Below are 10,920 nucleotides of genomic sequence, written 5' to 3'. Positions count from 1 at the left end.
GCGGCTTAGAGTAATGAGAGCTTGGGTTTAACTATTTTTTCATCTATTTCTTTCATCCACAAGTTTTTTCTTATATTCATCATTTTTAGATCATCACGTGCACTTATATTGTCCTTCATTTTTTCTTTGACTTCAAGAATCATCGATAAAAGATGGTCAAAAACATTCTCCTCAATGTGCATGACATTTAGGTTATGACAAACATTAAATTCTTGCCAAAAATATTTATGATGCAATATTAAGTTCTAGTTCGTTGACATAAATGTAAATGATTAATAATTTGTAATTTAAGAAAATTACCTTCCAATATGGTAAATCAAATAGCTTTGATCATCTATACCAAGTTGTTAAATCTTTTGTCTCATCGTCAGAATTTTTTTATTTTTTCCTTTTTGATTTATCGATTTCCATCTTAATACTAACTACTTTCTTCTCAACTTATACACTACTCAACCATTCAAGACATCTGCTATCCTTTACTTTATTATTGAAATGTGTTTTTTGGGTCCTGAATACATGATTAAAAGTAAGGAATTTTCGATGACCCTAATAAGAATATTTCTTACTACTTTTAAGATGTTCAGCAAAAGTTCCCCCAGCACAAATAGGGGCATGCGTACAAACCATGTGTTACACAATTTGATAAACTCCCATATGCAAGAAAGTCATGAATTGCCCACATTAAAATAACTTTTAAATTGAAAGTTGTCTTAGATTGAGAATCATGCGTTGACACCCCATTAGCTCACTACTCATTCAACTCAACAATCAAAGGTTCTAAATAGACATCAATGTTCTTACTTAGTCCTTTCGGCCCTGGTATTAATAATGTCAACATTGAGAATTCTCTTGTCATGTATAGAAAAAGAGGAATATTATAGAATACTATAATCAAGAGCAATCAAACATAGTTCTCTTGAACTAATCAAAGAATAAACCATCAACACTTTGATAAACATTCAATGTTTAACCTAATAATATATGCCTAACACTATCATAATAAAACTATGAAGCCATTACGAGAATAGTAAAAATACTTACAAATCTTGCTCCAACTTCCTCAACTGACCTAACGAAGATTTAGCCAACAGTCATTGCAAGAACAATAAAATAAAAATAAAGTAAAGAGAACATGAAAGAAAGAATAGAGATGAGAGAAAATAAATATCTTTATTATTTTTTGATTTTAAAACTAACAGAGCCTCCATACAACTTTCATAAGACTAAGAAACAAAAAATAAAAACTAATAATACTAATTATCTAAAATCTAGATGCTTTAACTCTTGGTTTGTCTCCTATTTATAGAGAGATCAAATTAGGATTTTTTGTGAAAATTAAGATTTCGAAGACATTTCGTGATTACAAAAAATACTAAAACCTAGTCTATTACGAATGGTGTTCAGCCGCCAAGCTTCAATACGAATTTCGAAGCTTGGCTTTTTGCATTGACCGCATCACTTCCATTGACCATGATGTCGCGGTATAATTTTACTCAATTGACTTGAATTTTAGTCCACGGTCTTGTTTTGGATCCTAGACCATAGTAGTAACTTCGGATTTTTCTGATTCGCCTTGAAACTTTGCGAATATTTTCTGTTACATGTAAATAACAATAATTAGTTCTGAAATACATAATTAAATTGAAATCATTAATAAATATGGACTAACAATGCATTATGTATAATGAAGGAATTTAGTTTGCAATTTATTCGTAAAGTTCATGTAATAAGGTCTCTAGAAACCAGTTTCTAGACTCTGATCAACTATAATCACTTTGACTTAAAATCTCCTTGATTTATCTTATCATCAATCTATTCTTAATAAGTGCTTGTCATTCCATTTTTGTTGATTTAAGAATATTGGCTAATGAACCATGCAATTGTCCTTGCAGGTTACAAAAATTTATATCCCAACTTTGTTATCCATCACTTTGATGTAATCTGGGATGTAGTATGCCTTTCAGATTATTCTCCTTCAATTTGGATTTGAAGATGATGCATCTGTTTTTCTGGATGACACTCCATCTAGCTAATGATTTACTAATTGCGTATTGTCACTCTTTCATCTGCCAGATCTAATGATCTGGTAGTAAGGCTACAGAAGCCTAGAAGAAACTTCAAAATGCATATGAGATACATCTTGTTGTCCACTTTTTATTCTTAGTTGGGTATTTTGTTAAGTTCAGTTTGTCACCATTGACACAATCTAGCTGTTTAACAATGTTTCTGTCATTGTGACATTGATAAAGAAGAACTTGAATGAAAGCAAGGAATTTCATCTCAATATATTTGCTGCAGGTTGTTAGAGTGCACCATGTGGAACTACTTCCATTTATTAAAGAAATGGCTCATATGCTCTTTTTCCGTGGTGTGATTAAGGTAATGAACAAATTTTCTTAAGTAACCAAATGTTCATCCAAGGAATTCAAACCAAGGAAGAAAAACTAGCCTTTATACTCCCATTATTACTAGAATTCAGTTTTAGGAAGGCTTGCTCGAAATCATAATAGCCCATTTATTTGGTGTCACTATCACATAACACCAACTTACTAAGTTGGCACCTTTAGATATATTTGCAATTTTCTCCTCTTTATTTCTTTGTTTCCAAAACCAAATCAAAATTGGGCCATATTGGGTCTAGCATGAGTTGGATCAACTCTAACCCAACCATTGGAACCAATTTGCAATGCAGAAAACTTTTTATTCCCAAAACATAATAAGGTTCAAATGGGTCAGCCTGGAACCAAAACCCATTTATCCTAATAGGGTTAGAAGATTAACCCAAGTTATAATACAAGTATTTAAGCATTTTGATATTCATAATAGCTCTCATACCTTCCATTGATTTTGTAGGTGTGGTTACGAGTTTTGCTATACCTGTGGAGCTAAATGGCGAAACAAGAAAGCTACATGTTCTTGTCCAATTTGGGATGAACGTAACATTCTGCGTGACCCACAACAGCCTAGTTGATTTTGAAGTCAGACAAGGAAGGACAATAGAAATGCGAGCTTTACGGCTAGTTTTGGATTAGGCATATATATATATATATATTTATCTATATATATACACTTAATATTATTTGAGCTAAACTTATTGCATGAATGAATTGTGGGTTGGGAGTTGGGACCAATTACTTGACATATAACTAGAAATTAATTTATATTCCATGACTTACATGTTGTAGGGACATTGCCATTTGAAAGTCATGAAGGCTCTCGTTGAACAAGCAAAGAAACTCACTCTTAGCTCTAGAGCATTCTATAATGATAAGTTCCCTGTATTTGTAGAGATTCTGATAAGCATGTTTGGTTATGAGATGGTGCTACCAATGAATACTGGGGTTGAAGGTGTAGAAACAACCCTAAAATTGGTAAGGAAATGGGATTATGAGAAGAAGAATATTCCTAATGATGAGGTAAGAAGCTATATTCAAAATGGTGTATTTTTTATTGTTAAAACTATGTTTATTTTGATGGAAAATGTCGTTAGTTGTTCTTATGTGCGAATGTCATTTACTTTATAACTAGCTAGTTCAACACTAAACCAAAGGGAATTGAAGTAGGATCTGGAGAACAACTAAAATAAAGAATTGCATAGCAAGTGATAGGGAAATTTAAAATGACAAACATTTCACCATTATGGTTGAGTCAGAACTACTAGATTAAATTGGGCATCCCTAGATATGTACATCATTTCATGATTTCAGTTTTTATTTTATTGCTTTTTGAAATACCGAATCTTTCAATTTATACTATAAATAGAGAAATTAAGATATTCCTATTATATTTCATTGTAGCACTATGGATCAATTTAGTGGAGAAAGCACGCATGTGGTACTTCCTTTGGATGATAATTATGTCAGTTCTGTTTAATTTACTTAAGAGAAATCCAATCTCTTAAGATTGATACTTCCTTAATTTGGATGATAATCGCTTTTGTGCCTAGTAAAGATGACAAGCATTTGATGCACAATATGATCGCAGCAGCAACAATCTTATAAGAGATTTGTATTTTTTTCTTGGAAGAATTATCAAAGGGGTTGTCTTTGTACAGGCCCTCCCTTCTTTGTAATCATCTCCAAAGAGAAATGGTGTGATCAATTCTGTGTCAGATTCTAAGTTTGTGGCTCCAGATGTGGAAATGGTGAGATGCAATCTCCTTTATTTATTTTTATTCTCCTTTGATGATAGATAAATTGGATACTAAATTATTTTCTCTATTTATTTTTCTCTCTTTTTTTGGTGGGGTGGGAGAAGACAGAGATTGTGCCAAAGGAAGAAGAAAAGCTGGAGAAAAATGCAAAGCAGGATGCAGGGGAGGCCAGTTTGGCAAAAAAGATGGATGAGATGGTCCTTGAATCCCAGAAATCCATTGCTTGTTCCCAGAGGATTCCTGATCTACAAATCGATTTAGAGAAGCAGAATAAAGATAGTGTGGGTGGCTCCAACAACCAACAAAATCAGAAACAACAGGAACAACAATCTAGAAATGAGCCAAAATCAGAAAAAGCTGGTAATTCAACATTAATCTCTTATTTTCTGTGCAGCAGAATATGTTATATTTGTTTAATTAGATTGGATTTTTTTTTGTTCTTTACTTCAGTTCAATCCACCTATTTGCCTTTATTAATGACTGTTGCTGGCTGGCTTGGTGGACTTCCTCCTCTCGGGTGTGATATCAATTACCTCATTATATTTGTGTCTTTGTTTACTTGATTATTTGTATATTGGTGCAATTGATCTACTTCATGGCTAAATAACTTGATCTTCGTTTGCAGATGTAGCATAGGTCAAGTTCAACCGCTTTAAGGAATTGTGCCATTGGACGGGAATGCTGATGCTTCTCCTATTTTACAGGTATTTCTAGTTTTTCTACTCAGTCAAGCACATAAACTCCTTAACCATATGGAAGATCTCTAATTGTACCTTTGGGACTTCTTGTTGAAAATTTGAAGCCACCACAATTTCTCCTCTCCCATTTCCTCATTGCTCAAAACATCCACTATCACCAACAATTCACATGGATGAACCCTTTCTGGCCCTTGGCACCTGTTTCTGCATCTCTATATGGTACCAAAGCCTACAATCTCAATGTTGTGCCGCCAATAGAAACTGTAGTTATTAGCAATCAGTCTCAAGGAAGCCATTCTGGGAGGAATTTCAACTCCTCGCAAGACAAAGGACAAATTGAAGTGACTTTTTCAAGAAATGTGGGAAAGGACAAAAGCTCTGTGGCAACGACCAACTTTGTTGGTGTTGTTCAAAGGAAGCAACTTGTTCTTCAGCAAGCGCCACAGTCAGCGGTCGCTGGTAATTTAATGGTATTGTCCTGTTCTCTGGGAGATATTCATTTGTTGACTTACTCGTGCTGAGTTTTCTTTTATTTATTTATTATTATTTTTATTTCAGCTCATCCCTGTTTTTATCTTCCCTATGAACTACCAGCAGGCAGTGGCAACCATTGCAGTGGCTAGCAACCAATCTTGACCTGTAAAATTTGCTTCGGCCACTGCGAGTGTAGTTTCATCAATTGTAGCTAATTCAGCTTCGAGTAGCTCTTCTTCAACAGCAGCAGTGGCAGCCTTGACTGTGAGTTTCAATTACCATAATTTGCCTCCCAATGAACCTCAGTACTTGGCAATATTACAAAACAATGGGTATCCATTCCCTTTTCCCGCACCTGTTGCTGCTCCACCACCTTATAGAGGAGAGTCCCCCCATCCTCAGATGCCCTATCCTTCACAGCTTCAGCAACAACAGCAACAACAACAACAACAATAGCCTCTACAATCTCACTCTCAGCCACAACAAGGGCATCCCAACACAAGCACGTCGAGTGGATCTTCATCATCTCACAAGCATCAACGACTACAAAGTAGTGGCAGTGATGGTGGTATTGGGAACTCTCATAGATTTTCTGTTTCAAAGAACAGGAAACAACAACAACAGCAACCGTCATAGAAGTAGTAGAATCAGTCTATTACAACACTGCCACCTCAACTTTACCAGCTCAGCGCTGATATGCCAATAGATGACAGTCATTAACTGGTGATTGCTGGGTTGTTTTGGGATTGGTTTTCTTTTGGTATAAATTGTTTAGAGAATTTTGAGTATATTCTCTTTAGATGGGACCTTATCTGAAATGGCTAATCTGCCCTGTTTTAGTGTTAAATGCAATTTCATCCTCCCATTAATAAAGCTTTTTATCTATCAAAAAAAAAAAAAAAGCTATGAATGCAGAGCTAATCCCAATTTTTTTTTAAATTATAAATCTAGAAAAATAAATTTTTTTTATATTATAAATCCAGAAAAATGACTGTCTAAAACAGTTGTTTTTCCCGATTGTCTAAAATAGTCATTTTTCCTGACATCTTTGGTCAGTCGCAAATAAAAAACCACTCCTTTTAAGCGACAACTGTTGCGATGGATAGAGCAGTCATTTTATTCAAAAACAATTGTCAAGGGCCATCGTTTTTTGCGCTTTATGACATAGTGAAACCACCATCATAATCCAATAAATCATAAAAAGCATAATCCAACTTAAAATTAGTTTTCAAAAGTTAAAAATCTCATTGTTCTAATCTAACTTAATAATAGTCTTCATACTTAAAACAAAACATAATGTCTCATGAAATTCACTAGAAATGTTATCATACGTAATGCTTCTTCATATATTCAAGCCATCTCACACGTAGTTCAGGTGAATCCAATGCCATCCAAGTCTCCCTTGATTCTCCAGATTTTATGAATAAGTGAGTAGCAAACATGTAGAGATTCCCCCCCTTTTCCAAATTTTGTGTCTCGTTCAATACAGGAATACATTCGCCCACAGATGGTGTGGATGTCCGAGTTACACTGCTAGTTGATCGAAAGGCTAATATTTTTTTATCAACTCGCTCGCCAGTTGTCTCTTTCCGTTGATGTTGAGAAGATTCGTCACCATTATATTTACGTTTTTGTTGACGTTCAAACTCCTCTGTATCAACCCCTTCAATATCTTCCTGCCCAGGTGTTGTATCAATGTGAGATGGTTGTGTTTGAAGTAGGGTGACAGGAACTGATTCCTTATTCTCACATCCATCAGTATGTAGGGGTTCTTCTTCAAATGTCGGATCATAATCAAAAGTTGGATGTCCCACACCTGCCGCAGCAGTTCCACCATATAAAATATCTAGATCGTTAGCATGTGGTAGTGGATTCTTACGAAAGTTAGCAGCATCTGGATTTGCCTGTAATTTAATAAATGTTATTATGTATGTCAAATTAAATAATCATTTGAAATTCAACAGCCAAATGATTTTAAATATACCTGTATAAAATCAGCCCACGTCTCCTCATCTGCAGTGATTGTTTTAGTTACAGGATCCATACCAAACCCAGTATGATTCATAAGCTTCTGCCAAGACAACCATTGGACCTTTGTGTCATTAAAGTGATTCTCCATTTGCTCTTGATCATATCTGATATTAGTTTTATCGAAAAATTCGTCTCTTATATTTTTCCAACCTTCTGTATTGAAGTTCAATGTAGGTCTATTTCCTTTATAAACTTCATCTACGCAAAGTTTGACAAAAACTTTGTGTTGTCCTGGTGACCAGATAACCTTCCCTTTGCCTCGTTCAATAATCTTTGTTTGAGTTCTAATAGGTGGATTTCCCATTCTGCTCCCTTGAATTTTTATTGATTGTGTACCAGCTGGACTTGTCCTAATTATATTCCAAGGTGGTTGACCCCCCATTGCTTCCTATAATTCAACAAATCAAAATTAAATTACTAACATAGTAATCATTTAGTAAGATTTTTAGAATTCTGCAACAATTTCTCTTCTTTTTCATGGATAATTCCTCTAGAACGTGCCACCCATCCATAAAAAAAAAATCAATAATCCGACATTAACAGAGTTACTATTACTGCATGCCATCTATAAGAAAACCCTTTTTTTTTCCTTTGATCATAAAAAATATAAAACAACATCGCAATTCATTGAGAGGAAATAAAAGGATGAAAATATTAGTAATATTCATTTATCACCTTGTATTCCACCACAACAAACTTCTCGAAGGACAAGCTGGCATTATTTGTCTAGTTTGACGCCTTACAAGTTACAAGTACCATAATGGACAACTAGGACCCCAAATTATTGGGACAAGCCTTTGGTGAGGATGACGATCGACAACCACGCCAAAAATTAACTCAGGAGTTGGCTGGAAATATGCCTAGGCTACTTGTAAGCATGTTTACAAACTGTGACATCCTCAATCAACATGGCCAATAAAACTATTAACTTCAATGAAGAATGCATGCATGAACTCTCAAAAATTGACCTTGTATCCTATGAATAGCTAAAATAAGGTGAATAGCAATCCATGGATAAGGCTGAGTTCCATTCAAATGAAATGAATTGACAACACCCTATAAAGGGCTGGCATTGATAGAATGAGCATCCAATTTGAGAAATATCAATTGTTCCACCCAATTCCCCCAATTCCCTGATCATCATCAACTTCCCACAATATGGCCATAAGTTAAAAAGCTAAAAGAGCTTATAAAAAGCTTAGTTTTTTTTTTTTTTTCTGTTTACACCCCTAGTTAGAAGACCTAAGAGCACGATCATGTATAAAATGTCTACATTTCAAATCAAGTGTTGATCTCATTCAAATCTCACTATCTTAAGGTCAACCTACATTATATATTATATGGGGGAAAAGATGGAAGGAAAATAATTCCAATGTTGAGAATCTTTAAGCAATACTATGGTCAAATTTTGTCTGATGTATCCCGGGAAACATTTGCTAACTTCAAATGTTCTACATTTTCATAGAGAGATATTTACGAAAAAGTGATCAACTTTTGACGAATTCATGATTCCAGCTCACTGTTCATTTTAATTACCAAAACGTGAACGATGACGAATTCGGAGGTTTTTAAAGTGACTATTCTGCAAGTTTAAAGTGACAATTTCATGTTAAACCTTCGAAATTGTCACCTTGTTCGAAATTTTTTTAATAATGAAAACGTGATTGTTCACGTTTTGGAAATTAAAATGAACAGTGAACCGGAATCGTAAATAACTCATTTTCAGCTCATGAAATGGTAATTCACCCAATTTATCATTCATAAAAGAAAAAAAAAATAAAAATCTTATGGAAGAACAATTACAATTTGGTTTGAAAGGTTTCTTCCATAACCTATTCCTCTTAGGGAACCAACTACAAAGGAAAGCTTGAGTGCTGGAGAACCTGTTGGATTATTATATACTTAATATATTCTAATTAAAATAAGTTTGTCGCCTTTTTACATATCCAATTTTATAAATATTGGATTGTAATTGTTCAAAACATTGAGGGTAAAATTGGGAATCATTCATGTAGTCTGGTATTGACTCCCAAAATCAAATATAATGGGTTGTTGAACATTCTATATAATTTAAGTAGTATCCACCCAATACTAGAATTATACGATGGGTAAAAAACCTAATATCCCTCTTGATAAATAGGTAGTCGTCCACCCTCTCTACATACAATTATATTCTTGAGATAGAGGCACCCATCGTCAAGCTGTAGGCAAAGTTGAGGTAGTACACCTAAACTTCATAGATCAAGATTGAAGCATTGTTTGTGAATTATTGATAAAGCGATTCCAAGTATTTTATATTTATCATTTATTTTTGGGTTTGTAATTTGTTCAAGATCAAATCCTAGATCCATGCTTATTTGGAAGAACTTTGCAACAATTGATATCAAAGCACAAGAAGAGATTTGTTCTTATTCAAAACATCGATTAAATCTAAGTTAAACTACATTCAAGTTTTTTATATCACATTTTTCATCGCGTTTTTTGATCTCTAACAGATTTTTTGAAACCCTAGATCCATGTTTTTTTATTTATTTTGAAGAATAATAAAGAAATATAAATAATCTTTCAAAAGGGGGTTTATTGGATTTTAGTTTTTTAAGACTATTTATAGTTGTGGACCTTAGATCGACGGTTGCCGGACATTTTTTGGTGGCCGGAGGTATCGTTATATGCCAATGAACAAACATTTCGGTCGGCTAACATGGGTGGTGGCGATGGCTAAGGTGTTTTGGAGTTGTTGTAATGTTCTTGAAGAAGAAGCAGTCTGTTGAGCTTTTTTCTATTTATTTGGGCTTATAAGCCTATTTATTGAGGTCAATGACACTTGACTCAAGTCTTGTGTCTCATATGGTCTGTGTACATATGTGAACAACCGAGTCAACCTTGCTAACTCAAACCAGCCCAACTCATTTGAATCAACCCAACTGTACCAATATAACTAGACCTAGCTAACCTGACCCATTTGGATCAAGTCTGACCCAGTTGACCCGACCCATCTGCATGACCCATTTGGGCCAAACATGACCGGTTCGACCCAAATTGGTTCAGCCAAACTGGTGCAATTGGTTCAAGCATGAACCAACCCATTAACATCCAATTTTTAAACAAACTTTGAAATGTCATAACTAATACGTTTTAACTCTGATTTGGACCAACCGATAGTCCATTTTGAATATTTTTTTCGAAGTCTATTCAATGAAACTATTAAAATAACATTTTGAAACTAATATACATCATTAAAAATCAAAGTCAAGTATGTACCCTTCCTGGAGAATATATCTAGAATTGCTTTCTATTTCATGTCAAATTCTATCATATTGTGCTTTATGAATAGTTTCAGATGTTATTATTGTAAATGTTTATACCCACATTCAAAGAAGAATAATTAGAAAATAAATTTAGATATATTAAGGTATAGGTCTTGCCTATAGGAGTTTAGGAAAACCAATTGACTGGTCGTCCAAGGAACGTAACAGAAGTAGGATAGTAGTATACCTAAAGGTGACCGTTCTATAGAAGTTACGAGTTCTTGAATTTTGAAACTTAGTATCTCACAATGATCAC

The 10,920-nt window shown here is 34.2% G+C and overlaps 2 protein-coding genes across 5 annotated transcripts; one reads left to right on the top strand and one right to left on the bottom strand.

Annotated features, from left to right (window-relative positions):
* Positions 1-2,857: 2,857 nt before the first annotated feature.
* Positions 2,858-5,724, top strand: LOC147404421 (uncharacterized). 4 transcript variants are annotated; one of them, XM_086440359.1, is made up of 6 exons: positions 2,858-4,144; positions 4,262-4,513; positions 4,604-4,670; positions 4,779-4,857; positions 4,956-5,321; positions 5,446-5,724. In XM_086440359.1, exons 2-4 carry the CDS (start codon positions 4,339-4,341, stop codon positions 4,807-4,809), a joined length of 273 nt encoding a protein of 90 aa, XP_086296485.1. In that variant the 5' UTR covers positions 2,858-4,144; positions 4,262-4,338; the 3' UTR covers positions 4,810-4,857; positions 4,956-5,321; positions 5,446-5,724. The 4 variants fall into 4 exon arrangements, with proteins under 4 accessions (XP_086296485.1, XP_086296484.1, XP_086296483.1 ...); XM_086440358.1 differs by having other exon boundaries at positions 4,258-4,513; XM_086440357.1 differs by having other exon boundaries at positions 4,255-4,513; positions 5,449-5,724.
* Positions 5,725-6,522: 798 nt separating this feature from the next.
* Positions 6,523-8,475, bottom strand: LOC147404420 (L10-interacting MYB domain-containing protein-like). The gene is made up of 2 exons (XM_086440354.1): positions 7,310-8,475; positions 6,523-7,229 (listed from the first exon to the last, which is right to left on the bottom strand). The coding sequence occupies exons 1-2, from the start codon at positions 7,736-7,738 to the stop codon at positions 6,651-6,653; spliced, it is 1,008 nt and encodes a 335-aa protein (XP_086296480.1). The 5' UTR covers positions 7,739-8,475; the 3' UTR covers positions 6,523-6,650.
* Positions 8,476-10,920: the final 2,445 nt, after the last annotated feature.

Source organism: Akebia trifoliata, chromosome 4, assembly GCF_017979445.1.
Source record: "Akebia trifoliata isolate Shusen 1 chromosome 4, ASM1797944v1, whole genome shotgun sequence".
Classification (NCBI taxonomy): Eukaryota; Viridiplantae; Streptophyta; class Magnoliopsida; order Ranunculales; family Lardizabalaceae; genus Akebia; species Akebia trifoliata.
The sequence above is the reverse complement of the archived record's forward strand: the minus strand, read 5'-3'. Positions and strand labels throughout refer to the sequence as shown.

Coding starts and splice junctions, on each gene's coding strand:
- LOC147404421 (XM_086440357.1), top strand. Junction 4,514..4,603: donor GCCAAAATCAGAAAAAGCTG/GTAATTCAACAT, acceptor TCTTTACTTCAG/TTCAATCCACCTATTTGCCT. Junction 4,671..4,778: donor GGTGGACTTCCTCCTCTCGG/GTGTGATATCAA, acceptor CTTCGTTTGCAG/ATGTAGCATAGGTCAAGTTC.
- LOC147404420 (XM_086440354.1), bottom strand. CDS start 7,738: ATGGGGGGTCAACCACCTTGGAATATAATTAGGACAAGTCCAGCTGGT. Junction 7,230..7,309: donor CGTGGGCTGATTTTATACAG/GTATATTTAAAA, acceptor ATTAAATTACAG/GCAAATCCAGATGCTGCTAA.